At 48.6% G+C, this 17,411-nt stretch overlaps 1 protein-coding gene across 13 annotated transcripts in view; it reads left to right on the top strand.

Moving 5' to 3' along the window:
- FAM178B (family with sequence similarity 178 member B) overlaps positions 1-17,411 on the top strand; it is a 109,467-nt gene that overhangs the window by 31,148 nt on the left and 60,908 nt on the right. For all 13 annotated transcript variants that reach the window (XM_032351959.1, XM_032351956.1, XM_032351965.1 and 10 more), the window contains 2 exons: positions 5,375-5,480; positions 9,254-9,338. In XM_032351959.1, coding sequence (XP_032207850.1) covers positions 5,375-5,480; positions 9,254-9,338 — 191 coding nt within the window. The remainder of the gene's footprint in view (positions 1-5,374; positions 5,481-9,253; positions 9,339-17,411) is intronic.

Below are 17,411 nucleotides of genomic sequence, written 5' to 3'. Positions count from 1 at the left end.
ATGACGTGAATGCTGAGAGAATATTGCCTAGCACAAGGCCTCAACACCTTTAGCCATTCTCCTCAGCATATATGTTACTTCTGACCTTCCTCCTTTATAAACGTTGTGATAGAGAACAACTTCATACCCAGAGCTTTGTCTGGAGCGTAGCCCCGGAAGCAATACGAGGTGACTGGACCTGAGCATCTGCATATCGGTAAAGGCCGACGTCACCACGCTGAGAAGGTGTCTCATAAAGGGACGATGAAAGGGGGGAAAAGAAGCAAGAAGGGTTGAAGGGAAAAGAAGGATAGCCGCGCTGAAGAGAGAGGAGGGGCGGGGAAGGAACAGGAGAGAGGAGAGGAGAGAGGAAGGCATCTTGCAGTGCTGCTTCACTGCCTTGGCCGGCCATGGTCTGTGTGACAGCAGGTTTCCTGTCCCAGACTGGACAGGCAGCAGGAAGTGTTTGACAGACAAGAGGGCCCATGCGGCAGTGACCCGGGGACTGAGCAGCCCTGCCAAATGGGGCCAGGTGGCCGGCCAGCTTCCCCAGAGTGAGGAATTCAGACCCTCCTCCCTCAAGTATGCTAATGAGGCACTGGAGAGGCGGCCTGGCCAGTCCTGGGAGCCCAAGGCCTTTCTGGAGGAATGCCCACCGCCTTCCACATGGTCCGGTCAGAGGGCCCCTGCTACGCAGTGGGTAAGGGCCACTTCCTGAAGGTCACCACTTAGCCTTGGGGTCACTCTTATTTCCTGTTTATGCCAAGGACCACAAACCCAGACACAAGAGAGGAAAATTGTGGGTCAATAATTACCCCGTTGTGTTCAGCCGGAAGCATGAAAATGAAGGGAAAATAAAAAGTTACTTGATCTTTCAAGAGGCAGTATGGTTCAGTGTTTTGCTGTGCAAAAAGTTAACACTTGGAGGTTACAGGTAACTTTTATTTTCCTTATTATATTCTGTATTTTATGAACACATCTCATTTTTACCATTAGAAGTTTTAGGGGGGGAAAGTGAATGCGAGTTTTAAAAACCACCTCTTGAAAGAGATCCATGCCTCCTTACCCATCTGTGAAGAGGGGTATCAGTACAAAGTGGGCACTCTTGGCACGGCGGGGCACAGGGCAGCTGCAGGAGTCCTTGTCCTCACCGGGCAGCACCTACCTAGGTTTCCATGCAAGAACGCATCTCCTGGAGCCCGGAGCCCCAGGATCGGAGATGGCCTGGCCGGTCTGCTCACATTCATCACCCAGCTGGATGTGTGACCTCAGGTCAGTTCCCTGGAACCAAAGTCACGTGCCTTTACAACAGAAGTTGGTATCAGGGGCTGAACTTTTTCCTCCCTTGACAGCTGTTCAAAAGGAAATCCGATTCCCCTGAGTGAAGTGTTGGGACCTATGCCCACATGCAGCTCTGAGGCCAGAGCCGTCTCCCCAGGAAGGGTGGACATTGCCCGCTGAATGATTCATGGTCTTCCCTGGGCCCCCACAGAGCACGCTGGAAGGGGGTGGGGGGCTGTCCACCTCACTGTTCCAGTGAGGTGCTCATTGTGTATGCTCAGGGAGCCCTTCCTCCAGGAAACATCTTGGCAGGAGGAGGCCGGTGGCACTGAGCTGTGTGTGTGTCCGCGTGCTTGTACACTGGGTCTCCCTGAGGCCAGCTCCCAGCTTCTGTTTTGCTAGGACCTCTTCCTCTTCCTGGTGTTGCTGGCAGGCAGGTCTGAGGACCTGGGGGGTGGGGGGAGTGGGGGGTTCCCATGGGGCCAATCAAACGGTCTCTGCCTTCATGCAGGACGGGAATCAAACATGAGCTAGCAGAAGGCAATAGCAGAATTTGGTGAAGATGTGTAGAGAGAGACACAGAGCGTCCGGACGAGTGGGAAAGGAAAAGAGCAGGAGCCTCGTCTTTGGGGGTCTGAGGTTTTTACTGAGGATGGTGGTCTGATGTGTATGTCCCCTCAGATATCCAAAGATGAGAGCCCCGGGGGTTACTCCTTGGAATCAGAGGGTCTTGGCATCCAGATGTCTCGTCAATGGTCTGATATATGCATGTGATGGCTTCCTCTCATCCCTCTCACCTGGTCCTTCCTTAGGGGTTATTCTAGAGAATCATTGATTCCTTGTCCCTTACAAAGAAGATGTAACCTATTGACATTACCAGGAATGTGTAAAGTGAGGTGAGGTGTGCAGGTTCTAGCAAGAACAGAAACAGGATAAGAAGTAAAAAAAAAATAGCTTTTTTTTCCTCCTCTTTTTTTCTTCTTTTTTTTTTTTCTTCTGTTTTTCTGGGGTCCCTTCTGTTTCTCTGTCTCACTGGCACAACGGGGTTGAAGCCCCAGGTGAAATAAATCCATCAGTTACAGAGTGTGGATGGACCAGAGCGCCCAGCTGGTCCAACTGTCCCCGAAAAATAAAGAGCCAACAGAAGCACCCTGCTGGGGCGTTGCTGGGATCCCTGGACTTCTGACCCGAAGGGTGCTCACTCATTTTTAAACAAAAGAAAGAGAGAAAAAGAGGAGGAATGGGGATGGAAACTCTGACCATTATTCCATTCTATTCTCCTTTGGCATTTTACTTAAACTTGCTCTTGAGGAACTTGGCAAAGACACAGAAACTGATACTGTATAAATAACTACACTTGGTGCTTATCCCTCTGCCATCGCTTGGGATTCCCAAGGCATTTGGATCCTTTGCCCTCCAGGACTGCTGCCCAGAAAATACATGAAGATAGAGAGCCTAGAGGAATGTTGACTTGGGCATTATCAGGAACATACGGTCCAGGTAGAAGGTGCCAGCTCGGCCCAGGAGCCCAACCTGCTGACCCAAGCTGACCTGTGTTTTGTTCGATTCCCCTTTGGGACTAATCCCCCTCTCAATTTCCACCATCCCCCTCTTATTTCCTTCAGCTCCTGCAGCCTTCTGTCTTTGCCACGGGGTCTGAGGGTTAGCAGTATTCTTGACTGTGGCTGTGTCTCATCCCAGATGGGAACCTCTTTTACTGGGATCCTCAGGGCTGACAGCTGGGACTTCTCATCCAGCCAGGCCTGCATGGCATCTGCTGCCCAGGAGGCCCCATCCCTCCCCTTCTCACTCCGGGGTCTTCTGACATTCTCAGGATGACTTCGGACTTAGCATTGGCTTTGCAAAAGGCAGAGTCACCCATTTGGACCCGGTGTCCGCATTCTTGGTTTGTGGACATGCCGTGGGTTTTTGCAAACTTAACAAGTGATTCTGTAACCCAAGGGTTTTGAGTTTTCAGTACACACTCCTACTTTGCCAACCCTTTTTCCTCCAGGCTTCCCTTCCTGCCGCAGATCAGGACAGTAGCTGCAGTCAGCCTTGTCCCTTGCACCAAAGGGGAGAAGGCTCGTGGTTCCACTGAGATGAAGCAGCATTCCCCTCCTGGAGCATGCACACTGGGCTTGGGGTCCAGCAGCCTGCAGAGATTCCTTGCATCTCATGGAGCTCTAAGCTCAGAATTCCTTGAAAGCCATTCGCTTCAAGGCACAGCTGGGCTGCCCTTCTGCCTATCTCTTGCTCCTTGCCTTACCGGCTAACCCTCACTGGGCAGCAGAGAACTTGAAGGCAGACTGATCTTTTCTCTGGCAGAAACTGTGCTGCGAGACTGGCATAGCCCAAAGGAGACATTGTAAACCGAAGGGTATTTCTCCCTCGGAGCAGCATTTAGAAATGTGTTGATCCGAGCCAACAGGGGTTTGTACAATCAGTTCTCCTACTGAGAAACTAGAGAGGTGCCCCCCTGAGCAGAATGCCAGAGCCAGAGTCTCCTTAGAGTCCCTGGGGCACCAGCCTCCTTGCCACGTGGCCTCCAGCCAAGACCTGCCAATCTGTGAGGTCTTCTAGGCATTGTCTGCTGGGGTATTGTCTGCACTCGGGGTGCAGGGCTCGAACGGCACATGCATTGCAGGGTCGGCCCCTGAAAGTGTCCGGGTGACAGAGCACGTGAATTAGAGCAGAGTGTGCCAGCAGCCCTGGGGTGCACACGTGTTCGTATGTACAAATAAAGGTCTGTTTGAGAGTGGTCAGCTTCACAGACCTAGGAACAAAGCCGCTTTCTCCTCTGAACTTAAATAATTTGGAAAAAAAAATATACAATTTGTAAATTGCCTGGACATACTCAAGGAGACAGCAACTTGGCTCAGAGGAGAATCTTTGTTTTGGAGCATTCTGTTCCTGGCAGATTAAAATGTGTCCTTTTTAAAAAGGAGAAGAAGAGGCTGGGCCAACCGAAGAAATTTCTATCTAGAGTCATGACTTTAAATGCTGTCTGAAATATTCTTTGCGTGGATTTGGCCATGAAAAAAAGGAGGATGGACCTGAAATTCCTTTTTTCATTTCCTAGAATCCTATTCATTGCTTTAGGAACATCATGTAGAACAAGAGAGCAGAGGAGAAGCAGCCTGCCCCAAACCCAGCCTCTCTGGGGGTCACCAGGAAGGGTGACACAGTCCAGCCAGCCCTTCTGAAGTGACTTCTGAAACACCTTCCACCAAAGGCCCTATGACCACATGAAATACTTCAACTCCTTTTACAGGGTTGTGGGATCCTGTCTGCCCAGACAGTCTGTGGGGTGGCAAGAGTACTCAAAGCTAGGCTCCTCTCCACACTGGCCCTTTGAGTCTGGGAGCTCCCGGGAGCAAGGAGAGGCCCACTAGGGTCCTGCGGTAAGGGAAAGCGCAGGGTAGGAGCACAGGTGGGAGGCGAGTCTCAGTGCCACCATCTCCTCTTGACTTGGCCCCTCCTGTGGTTTCTGAAGAAGCCTCCATGGCACCCTTGTTTGTTCTTTCCTTCCCCGAATGGCTCTGTCTTGGGCCCCTTTCTGTTATTTTCCCATCTTCTCAGGTGTCCTTTGTTTCGGAAAAACACAAGATGGGTCAGAAATGCTCTGTGTAACCAGAGCTCAGACGCTGGCCCCACGTGGGCCCCACTGGTAATTCTGCCTGCCTGGGAGCCGCCCAGGGCCCTGGGCTAAGGTCCGGGACTCCTGGGTTCCCTCCTCACCTCCACAGGGGTCCTTTCTACAACCTCGGTAAATTCCTTCTTTTCCCCCTCCCCCACAGGGAAAAGGACAAAAAACGTCCCTTCCCCTCTTGTGCTTTGAACACTGAGCCATGTTCAGGAAGGTCAAATGACTCCAGTGATGGCATGGGTGTGGTGGTTTTTCCTTCTGACAGCTCCTGGCATCAGAGCTCGAAGCGTTTGTGTCCCTAGCAGTTGCTGCCGTGATTCTGGGGTCAGGTGAGGATGCAGTATGGGATCCCCACACCCCCGGCCCCCCGTGGCTTCCTCAGACAGGCGTGTTGAGGAAAAGCTGCCAGGCCGCCTGCATGGAGGGCCTCCCACCTACCCTGACCTCACTCTTCTGCCTCCGCAGCTGCCCGCCCGCCCAGCAGCTCTCCTTCCTGCGCATGGGCCTCCTGAGCAACCTCTACTTGCACACCCCGGACTGCCCAGTGGCCTTGCTCCGGTGGCTCTTCCAGGTGAGGAGCACAGACCTGCCACTAGGTGGCGGGAGCACGCTGGCCGAAGAGCCTGGGCAGGAGTGGGTGGGGTGGGGGGATGGGCATGTCCCTCTCTGGCCTTGGGTGCTGCCGGGTGTGTCCCAGCGGGGGGCAAGAGGTTCGAGGGAGGCAGCCTAGGATGCCCCCTGTCATCACAGAGTCCCGGGACCAGCCTGTGGTCTCCATCCACTCACCACCAGAGCCTGGGCCTCACCAGGTATCACCTGTAACCCACAGAGCCCTCTGTGACTCCTGGTTACTCAACAGGAGCTTCCATTGTGTCCAGGCTGCTCCTCGCCCCTCCCAAGTCCCAGGTCCGGGCCCTGCAGCACCCTTAGAAGGGTGAGGGCCCTTGTGCGTTCACAGCTGGGTGTGTGCTCAGGTGTTTGAGCGTTTCCCCCTCTCGGTGGAGTTGTAGGATGCCTGGAAAAGTCTAGAACAGCTACTCTGTGTCTACCCCTTTCTCCTCCTCTGGCTGCCTTGAGGTAACGTGCCCAGGGCTTAAAACCACCCTGAGAAAGACAGAAGCCGGCAGGAATAGCCCAGGGACAGGACCACCTGCTGTCATCTGAATGCAATGTGTGAGGATGCTGGCCTTGGCCCCTTCCCAGAGCCATCCCTGCCTGGGGATGGGCAGGTCACAAGCTCCAGCTGGTCTCTTCCTGCCAGTTGGGGCCTGGACCCCAGCTGTAAATTAGAGCCACCATGCAGGGTGGGTTGTTTAGGAACTCCCCAGCCTGGGTGGACTGGCTGGCTGCCTTCCAGAAAAGGCCCCCCTAACTCTCTCCTCTCCCTTCTGGGATCCTTCCCAGCATGCCCCTCCCTGAACCAGAGGAAAAAGACACCCTCAGCTCCTGCGGCCCAAGAGTGTGGCTGCTGCCCTCCCCCAGGCCCAATGGGACAGGCAGAAGGGAACAGGGAACAGTGCTGCCATTCTTCTCTGCCCCTAGTCAGTGCAGTTTCTCTCTGTTCCTTGCACAGTATATGGCCAAATGCACAATCAGGCATTGGGAGGCACAAAGAGCCCATCTGAGATGTGGCCCACAGAGGGTCCTTGTGTGACCCTGACACTGCATGAAGTGCCTTCCCTGTCAGTCCGCCCGGGGAGGAGAGGGTGAGCCCTGCCCAGCTCTTCTCCCAACTCGGTGACCTCTGCAGGGGGCCATAGAACAGAGAACCCAGCCCCAAGGCCAGATAGACACTAGCTGTGAGTTCCAGCTCTGCCCTGTTCTACTCTGTGACCCTGGATGAGTTATTTAATGTCCCCTCTTTGACTCAGTTTCTTACTCTGTAAACTGGGACTCACAGTCCCAGGTGACAACTAAGTGAGAAATTTCTGTGACCTGCCTTGTCCTTATGGGTCCCACCACAGCTCTGCCCAGGGCCTGGATGTCATCAGGAAGGGATGCTGTTAGTGCAATGGCTCTGGTTGTCCATCTTCAGGAAGGAGAAACAAAAGCTCTCCCTAACCCAGTGGCTGAAGCCAGATAAGTGAAAAGGGTGCTCTTGGCCTTGAGAGCCTTTTGGGCAAGACTCTGCCCAACAGCTTCATCTCCGGAAGGGGAGGGAGGAGCACGGCAGCTGAGGTCTTACAGGCCTTAGCAGGATGGACTCTGCTATTTCACTTTGGAGGTTTTGCCTGTTAGAACAGATATTCCTATAGAAACAGTAGCATTCATTCATTCATTCTCAGGCTCGGGTTGAGTTCCTGCTACTTAGTAAGCTCTATGGATAGAAAGATCTTGGAAACGGTGTCCCAGGTAAATGCACAGAATATGGCCATGGTGCTCAGCCTTCTTCAGAACCTCACATTGTGACTGAGGAGTAGGGCTAGGAGAAGGCAGAAATCCTCGGGGGCTCCCTGAAGCCGTTGGTGGGATTCTCCTAAAGGTGCAGGGGTGGTTCCTGGAATCCAGGGGTAGGGGTATGGCTGGGCTTCAAGAAAAGCTGGAACCACAATGGGGAAGGTTTAGGGTCCCAAGACGGGCTTCAGTTTCTCTCTACTCGCCAGGCTCCATGGCCAAGTTAATTTGCAGGAAGGAGTCTTGTTGATCCAGTAAAGGTTTAGTGACAACTCCCTTCCCCAGTCCAAGCAAACGCAGCTAGGTGTGTAGGGTCACGGGGCTGCTGGGGGCTCATATATGTGCCTGAGGTTGATTTGAGAGCTAGGGGATGGGTGAGCTAGGCAGATTTCTCCAACCCCACTCATTCAACTTTTTTTGGAAAAGGACATCCTGTGTTCCCATGGAGACTAAATCCTGCTCCCCACCACCCTCCCTCCTAGTGGAGTGTGTGGTGGCCACTGGGTGAATAGGCTTTGGCCTTAGTGCTCACGAATTCCTAAGCCGGTCACTGAAGCCCTACTGTATAATTGGAGGAAGGTGAGGCTTGCTGGGGAAGGTGAACAGAAGCAGGTAGCATATGCTGTCAGTGAATGTATATTCTTGTTGGAAAATGGTAGGTATGTAGAAGTTACCAGAAGCTATGAGAAGAAGAGGAAAGCAGAGTTCTGGTTATCATAGGCCCAGATCCTTGAGACAATGACTCTGAGATGTGGTTTCCCTGAGGTTCCCTGGGGAGGGTTCCCATAAGCCACACTTCCTGCAGAGTGAGAGCTGCTGGGAGAAGGGGAAGCCAAATGGCAGGGCAGATTCAACAGGCTACAGCCAGTTCTGCAGATGCTCTGGAAATGGGGTGACTTTAGAGTTGCTCCATTTGAGGCAAGGGGTTCAGGCCTTTGGATTCCAGTACCAATGGGGCCAGATAGCAGACTAAGGCTGCACTTGGAAAGGGAGCGTGACCTCAAGTGAGGCTCCCTTACTGCAAGGCCATTGCCCAGAGAGGGACTTGGCTCAGGGCTCTCATCAAGCAACAACCCCAGCCCCTGGAGATGAGAGCTTCAGGCCTGAAGAGGGGATGTGCCCAGAGAGTCCCCCACAGCAGGCTTTGCTCTGCACTCTCAGAAGGATGGTATAATATGCAGCATGACTGACCATGGCAGGAAGAGGGCCGCCAAGGTGCTGCCCCGTCTCTAAGGCCTGGCCTCATCGGTGTGTCCCCAGGCTGGATGGGACTTTTGGGCGTGGGGTGCTGTCCCATTGTTCATCTCCACATCATGTTCTCTCCACATTCCAAATCCTCACTTGATGACCCTCAGACTCAAGGAGCATTCAGGTAAAGATCCCAGTGAGTCAGATTGGTGACCTGCCCCCTGACACCAGGTTATTTGAGGGTTGGTACTCAGTACCAACTTCTTCCCAGAGCATGGCCTAAGATGATTGTAAGTTAAGACAATGACCTGGAAATGATGTAAGGATCATGGACAGTAGCTGGCTTGTCATTGTCCAGCTGAGTGTACTTTCTGCTTTCGAGCTGTGTCTCTTCCTCACACTAGTAACTGCCCTGGACGGGGATGGCTGTGGCCACAGGGCATGAGTAGAAAGACGAAAACTCTCACACAGGGAGGTGGACAGAGTAGGAGATTTCAAGTCACAGAGGCCTGGGATTGAATCCTGGCTTTTCTCCTTACTGGCTATGTGTCCCTAGGAAGCTGCTTGAGCCCTCTGAGTGTGATTTCCTCACCTGTAATATGTCAGTAATGGCAAGATCCTTCTACCACGTGGACTTGTGAGGGTTAAATGGGATTTATTTAATACAGAGTAGTAAAGGTTTACTACGTTTATACCATACTGTTATTATACCAGCTAACCTAAATGGCATTTTTTTTGTTTTTGTTTTTGTTTTTCTCCTAGCTGTTGACATGGCCTCCAGAAACTTCTTCGGGAGCCTTCAATCTCCTTTGGGATCTCAGCGTGGATGGGCTCTTCCATCTGTCTGGTCAGTACTAGGGAGCAGGGTGGAGACTTGAGCCCTGAGTAACCCAAGCCCGAGAGCCTGCGTAGTACACAGCTCTCAGCAGCCATGGAGCCCAGCATGCAGGAGAGGTGCTGGTGGGGACTTTGCGTCACCACGGCACGGAGACATCAGGCCATCTTTGGCTCTGGTTCCAGCATTAGTAAAAAGCTGAGCCAACAGGCTCCTTGGCACCTTGATTTGGCTTCAGATCCATGTCACTGTGGCCAAGTCCAGGCTGACCTCACAGACTCTTGGGATCCCAGAACAGTCTGGAAGTTGTGTTTTCTGGATTTAAGGGGACAGCTTACCTCTGAGTTCTCCTGAGAGTCCCAGTTTGCTTGCAGCTGGGGGGTACGGGGGAGGGGTATTTCAGGAACATCTGCATCAACTCAGGGAACCTCCTCAAGCTGGAGTCACAAAGGGAAAGAGCCTTGACGCTATGCCCCCACCGGCAGTCCCCCTTGGCTCCTAGGACATCAGAGGAGCCCCTTAAGTTTGGTCTGGGCAAAAATGAAAGCCTTGAGTCTATACCTTGGTCCTGGCATCGAAGGGGTGATTTAAGTCATCTTTATACTTGAGGATGTTCAGAGCTCCACAGAGCAATCAATTTTCCCTTTAGTGGCGGCACCTTCCCAGGCTGTCCTCATTTGGTATCTGAACCTAGACACTTTGGCACCAAAAAATATCACGTAGCCAGCAGAAAGGTGCTTGCAGCAGACTGGGAGAGGGATTCACAGGCATCTAGACCCCACCTTTGCCCACAGCTTCAGTCTGCCCACACTCCCACTAAAACGCAAAAGCACGTACGTAGCTCAGAAGGCCAGAGTTAGAGACCTGCAATGCACCCTCAAGCTCCCCCCCAACCCCGCTCCAACCAGCCCTTTAGACTTCTGCTTTTGTGCCTCTTGTACTTCAGGAGTTGGCTGAGCGGAGGCCTGTCTGTCAAATGAGAGCATTCCAGACTCCTCCTGCTCCCCCCTCCAACACCCTTTACCCCTGATCTGTATGCCGGGACCCTTGCAACTGAAGTCTGAATAGCACCAGTCCCGGCATCCCCATCCTTTTCATAACCTCTGCCCCTGCAGCCTGGGCTGCCCTTTCTTGAGCGTCTAGGGCCTCCTCTGTGGCATGCCTGCCCTTTTGGGGAACAGAGGCCTTCCTTGTCTTGCTCTTCTCCTCTGTGCAGTGGTATGTGTCTCCTCCCGCAGGGGCAGAGGGGACATCCCACTCTTCTTTACTTCTTGCCACATTGTCCCTTATTTGCCTTCTGTCGGGAGGGGCAGGAACCTGCTCTGGAGTTCCCACCCGGTTCAGCCTGGGTCGCATCACCTGCAAGCCCAGCCTAGGCTTCTCTTTCTCTCCCACTGGAATAGAGACTGGCCTAGAGAATTCCATCCCCAAGGTCAGGATCTTGACTGATTTGGGGACAGTCAAAGGCCAGGTCTGCAAACGAACCAAAAGAAGGGACTTAAACATATTTGTACACCCACATTCGAAGTAGCATTAGTCACGATAGCCAAAAGTTGGAAGTAACCCAAATGTCACTGAAAGATGAGTGAATAAACAAAACATGATATACACATGCAGTGGGATATTGTTTAGTGTTAAAAAGAAGGGAAATTCTAAAAAAAAAAAAAAAAAAAGGAAATTCTGACACATGTTACAATGTGGATGACCTTTGAGGACCTTACAGTAAATGAACAAGCCAGGCACAAAAGGACAAACACTTTCCACTTATCAGAAATACCTACGGGCGTCAAATTCATAGAGGCAGAAGGGTAGAATGGATGGAGAATTCATGTTTAATGGGTGCAGAGGATGAGATAGTTCTGGAGATGGACGGCGGAGATAGCCGCCCAACAGTGGGAGTGTACTTAACACAACTGAGCTGTACACTTCCAAATGATTAAGATGGAAAACTTTATGTTACTTGTTTTTTGTTTTTGTTTTTGTTTTTGTTTTACCAAAATTAAAAACAAGTTTAGAGACAAGAACTAGGTACCATCAGAGAGTCTAGCAAAAGCTGTAACTAAAAATCAGCCAACAGTTCAAGAAGCATTTGCAAGTTGAAGTTAGAGCCAGGATTGATATAAAAGGAAGTCCTGCTACTCAGGATTTGTTAGCAACTTGAGGTGCTCCGCAGGACCCCATCCTTTGTGGGACACAGCCCCCCGGGGCCAGAGCCTTGAGCTGCCTTCCCTCCCATTGGGACTATGATCACTGTAATGTGTTTTCAGGTTGCCTGGCCTTTCGGAGATTCGCATGTGTATACATTTCCATCCTTTCCTGGATGGGGAAGGTTTTAGAATATTACCTGTATCCCAACATGCCTCCCAAGTAAAGGGATTGCCGAGGCAGGCTGAGGCTTCAGAGTGGACTTTTACAGGTGTACTCCGGGTCACCAGGGCTGAGGGCTGAACAGAGTTCAGGTCCAGGGGTCACTGAAGTTTTGGGGTAAGGTGGATACTATTGTCCTAGTTTGAGAAGAAGCACAAGTCACTGGTTAAAAGCTCCTTGGTGAGCTTGGAGAATGGGATATTTCAGAACACTGACATTTTTCACTGCAGGGACTTTTCTTATTTAGAAAAGATGCATTGAGTGTGTCCTGTATTCGGTACTTTGCTAGACGGCAGAGGGAGATTCAGGGATGAATAGGGTGTGGTTCCCGCCCTCAGAAGGATGACGGCCAAGTGAGAGGGGACGGAATGCACAATTATGACAGGAGACGGACACAGCCACAAAACTATGGGAATTCCAAGGAGAGGAAGATTACTTCTAGCCAGGTGGGGTTAAGGGTGCAGGGAGGCTGGAGACAGGGAGGGCTTTGTAGGAGAGAAGACAATTGATTCATCTCTCTAGAGATGTATAAAGCAGGGATTGTAAACTCATTGGCCTGTGGGGACCAAGCAAGTCTATGACTAGAAAGGTCTTACCCTAAGAGGCTAGTAAGTCTGGTCTTGCCAGATCTCTGTTTTCAAGAGAAGCCGTGTTTTAGTTAAGATGTACTTTTACTGTAAACAACAATTAAGAGAATTAAATACCCAGTTAAGAGAAGTTTATTATCTCACATGACAAGAAATCCAGAGGTGAGGGGTTCTATGGTATATTAGCAGATCTGCAGTATCAGGGCTCTGGCTTAGCTTCTGTGTCTCCCTTCTCACTACTACTCCTCAAGGTTGCAAAATGGCTGCCATAGCTCCAAGTATCATCATGTTCTCCTGACACAGCAGTTCAAGGCAGAAAGAAGGGTAGAGGAGATGAGGTCACTCCTTTTCTCTTTTTACCAGGACACTCCATTTTGTCTCATTAGGCAGAACTGGGTCACAGACTTTAGAGCTAGACACTTGCCATGTTTTCTGACTGTGTGGTGCCCTTGAACACCCTGCTATGTTTGAAGAATTTTTAGCCTCATGATCCTACACCCCTCCAGGGTAGAATCCTGGAGACTTACTCTTCCAGCCTCCTTTCAAATATTTGAATTTTTGGTTTTGGAATTTCCAGTTAGTTCTATATAATTTTTTTTATTTTATTTTTTTTACAGTTTCTGTTTCTCTACTAGGATTTCTCATTTGTTCATTCAATATAAGCATCTTTTCATTTATCACTTTGAGCATAGCTATAATAGCTGCTCTAAAATCCTGGTCTGTAATTATAACATCTGGATCATCCAGTTCATTAACATGGAAAATTAAGTATGAAAATGAACATTTGTTTAGAATGAGTAGAGAAATCGGACTAAATACTTACCTTGGAAAGTTCAGGTCCCATTCTCCTGGATATCTTTAAGGTATTTTCCAGAAATGTTCACGTAGAAATGCCCACTGATTGTAGCTTGGCTTCCCTTTCTAACCTAGAACATTCACAGGGGGCCGTGCAAGGGAGGGCTCCAGCACTTAAGCTACATTAACTTGATGGTCAGCTGGCTTCCGACACATAATAAAACGTTTTCTGTTCAAACAGCTAGAGCTTTCCTCTCTTGCCTGTGGCTCAGAGCTCTGACTGCTCAAATAGCCACCCCAGATCAGTCCCTGCAGAGGTAAGTGGGATAACATGGTTCATCCACTGAGGTGGACTGGGTTCCCTTAACAAGGAGGAAGAGGAGCATGGCCATTGAATCAGCAGCCAGCAGAGTCTACCTTAGCCAGAATACCAACATTCATGTGAAATCTCCTCTTGGTAACTAATTCAGTTAGAAGATCAAACACCCAAACCCCCACTGTGAACCCATCTGCAGGCTAGATTCAACTGGAGATGGAATACAGCTCCACTGGTTTGCAGCCCTGGGGGTAGGATTCAGGTGTGGAGAGATGCAAGGGAAGCAGGAATCAGTGGGAACAAAGACAAGGGGGAGGGGAGAGTAGAACTTCCTTAAAGGGGGCAGAGTTGGGGATAAAACTGGACGTTTGGGGCCAGATCTTGGAGGACAGTGGGGGCCATTGTAGGCACAGTGAAGCTTTATTAATATTTATTAAGACTGGTACAGAATTGGAGTTGTTTAGATGTAATTCACACGCCGTGTAATTCACCCTTCTAAAGCAGATGATTCAATATGATTCATAGAGTTGCTTAACCATCACCACTATCTAATAATTCCCGAACATTTTCATCACCCTAGGAAAAAACCTCATACCCATCAGTGGCCACTCCCCACCCCCAATCCTCCTAGCCCCTGGCAACCCCTAATCTACGTTCACTATGAACTTGCTTATTCTGGACATTTCACATAAATGGAATTATACAATATGTGACCTTTTGGGGGGGTTTTCCTTAAGATTTTATTTATTTGAGAGAGAGAGAACAAGCAGGGAGTGGTAGTGCAGAGGGGCAGGGGGAAAGGGAGAAGTAGACTCCTCTCTGAGCAGGGAGCCTGATGTGGGACTCAGTCCCAGCACCCTGGTATCATTACCTAAGCCAAAGGCAGACGCCCAACAGACTGATCCACCCAGGTGTCTCAGTATGCAAACTTCTGTGTCTGGCTTCCTTCACTAGCATAATGTTGCAAGGTTCATGAACCTTGTAGCATGCATTAGTACTTCATTTGTTTTCATGGCTGAGTAGTATTCCATTGTGTGGATATACCATATTTATCCATTCATCCATTGAAAGACACTTGGGTTGTGTCCACTTTTTGGCCATTGCAGATAATGCTACTATGAACATTTGCACCCAAGGGTTCATGGGGACATATGTTTTCAGTTCTCTTGGGTGTACACTTAAGAGTGAAATTGCTGGATTGTATGGTGACTGTATGGTTAATTTTTTTTTTTATGTATTTATTTGACAGAGAGAAACCACAAGTAGATGGAGAGGCAGGCAGAGAGAGAGAGGGAAGCAGGCTCCCCGCTGAGCAGAGAGCCCAATGCGGGACTCGATCCCAGGACCCTGAGACCATGACCCGAGCCGAAGGCAGCGGCTTAACTCACTGAGCCACCCAGGCGCCCCTGTATGGTTAATTTTTTGAAGGACTGCCAAACTATTTTCTGAAGTGGCTGCATCCCTTTACATTCTTACCAGCAATGTATAAGGCTTCCAGATTCTTCACACCCTTGTCAGCATTTGTTATTGTCCATCTTTTAATAGCCAAGCTGGTGGGTGTTAAATGGTATCTTGTGGTTTGGGTTTACATTTCTTGAATGACTAAGGATGTTCAGCATTTCTTCATGTACTTAGTGGTCATTTGTATATCTTCTGTGGTGAAACATCCATTCAAGTGCTTTGCCCATTTTTTGATTAGGTTGTTGGGTTCTTTCTTTGCTGAGTTGTAAGAATTCTTCATAGACTCTGGATACTAGACCCTTACCAGATATGTGATTTGCAAATATTTTCTCCCATTCTCTGGATTCTCTTTTCACTGTCTTGATGGTGAACTTGGATGCACAAGGGTTTTTTTTGTTTGTTTTGCTGTTTCACTTTTAAATAGGCTCCACACTGGGTGCCCCTAAAGCACAAGTTTTAATTTTGATAAAGCCTAATTTATCTATTTTTTTCCTGTTGTTGCTTGTGCTTTTGGTGTCAAACAAAGCATCATTTCCTAGTCCAAGGTCATGAATATTTTTCCCTTATGTTTCCTTCTGAAAGTTTTAAAGTTTTAGCTCTTGCATTTAGTTTTTTGACCTATTTTGAGTTTGTTTTTTTGTTTTTTTTTTTAATATGGTGTGAGATAGGGGTCCAGCTTCATTCTTTTGCACATGGCTATCCACTTGCTGAAAAGCACTATTTGTTGAGAAGACTATTCTTTCTCTATTGAGTGGGCATTCATGTTGAAAATCAATTGACTGTAGATGTATGAGTTTATTTCTGGATTCTCCATTCCATTCCACTGGTTTTTAAAAAAAATTTTATTTATTTATTTATTTATTTATTTGAGAAAGAGAGAGAGAGTGTACGAGCTGGGGTGAGGGGGCAGAGGGAGCGGGAAATAGAATCTTTTTTTTTTTTTCCTGTTTAGAATGCAACTTTCTTTTTTGCTGTTGTTCAAATTCAATTAGCCAATGTAAAGTACATCATTAGTTTTTGATGTAGTGTTCAATGATTCATTAGTTGCATATAACACCCAGTGCTCATCACATCACATGTGCCCCTTAATGCCCATCACCCAATTACTCTATCCCCCATCCAGGGAGAGAGAATCTTAAGCAGGCTCCACATTCAGTATGGGGCCCATTGTGGAGCTCTATCTCACTACCCTAAGATCATGACCTGAGCCAAATTCAGATCAGGCACTTAACAGACAGGCACCCAAGTGCCCACTACGCCAAATTCTTGTTCACTGCAGCTTGCAGTATTGAAATTGGAAGTGTGAGTCTTCCAGCTTTCCTCTTTTCAAAATTATTTTGGCTATTCTGGGTCTCTTGTGTTTCCATATTGATTTTAGGATGGTTTATCAACCTCTGCAAAAATGACAGCTGGGGTTTTGATAGTGATTATGTTGAATCTGTAGATAACTTTGAGTGTTATTGCCATCTTAATTATATTGAGTCTACTAATCCATGAATATGGGATATCTTTCCATTTATTTAGATCTTCTTTCATTTCTTCCAAAACTGTTTTGTGGTTTTCAAAATAAGTCTTATACTTATTTTGTTACATTTATTCCTAAGAATTTTATTATTTTTTAAAAGATTATTTATTTATTTATTTGAGAAATAGAGAGCATAAGCAAGGGGGAGGAGCAGAGGGAGAGGGAGAAGCAGACTCCCCAATGAGCAAGGAGCCCAATACAGGGCTCATTCCTAGGACCTCAAGATCATGACCTCAGCCAAAGGCAGATGCTTAACCAACTGAGCCACCCAGGCACCCCTTCTTATTTTTGATGCTATTGTAAATTGAATTATTTTCTTAATTTTTGTTTCAGATTGATCCTTGCTGGTGTGTAGAAAGAGAACAGATTTTTGTATACAGCCCTTGTATTTTGCAACCTTGCTGAACTCATTTATTAGCTCTAATCATTTTTTTAATGACAGAATTTGGTTTTGAAAGCAAACATGTTCTTGTGCAACTAATTGCTTGAAAGAAATGACCTCATGTTTCTTTAACAAACATGCTTTGGCCGTGCCAATGTAGGACTGGCCAGTCAGTCTGCCAAGCACACTGAATAGGCAGCAGTGCCTGGAGAAAGGGAGCTCCATCAATGAGATCAAAACACTTTAGACAGGGAGTAAAACATGCGTAGGTTCTGTCCCATCAGCTTCCAAGACAGTGTTGTTCATTTTACCTACCCATTCCATTCCCTACCAGCTTCTATAATATTTGTGTGGGAGGGGAAGAATATAACAAAATACAATTACCCTGGCCAGTACATTCTTTGGATATTTTTTAAGTGGGTGAGAAATTTAGTTCTCAGAACAAATCAGTTTCATTTTCATGAGCAGTATCTTTGGACACTTTGTTCTTCCTCACGTGATCACCATTCTTTCTCCTCTTTGTTCCTGGGGTTTCAGCATTATAGACAGGGCTCCCTGGGACAGGCCCCTGTTCTGTGGGTCACTTTCTTTTCTTGCTTGTATTCTGTCTCCCTCCTTCTCTACCCTCCTCCCTATTCCCTTTCAGATAATA

The sequence above is a fragment of the Mustela erminea genome, chromosome 7 (genome assembly GCF_009829155.1).
Source record: "Mustela erminea isolate mMusErm1 chromosome 7, mMusErm1.Pri, whole genome shotgun sequence".
In the NCBI taxonomy this organism is placed as follows: Eukaryota; Metazoa; Chordata; class Mammalia; order Carnivora; family Mustelidae; genus Mustela; species Mustela erminea.
This window is presented reverse-complemented; position numbering and strand designations above follow the sequence as displayed.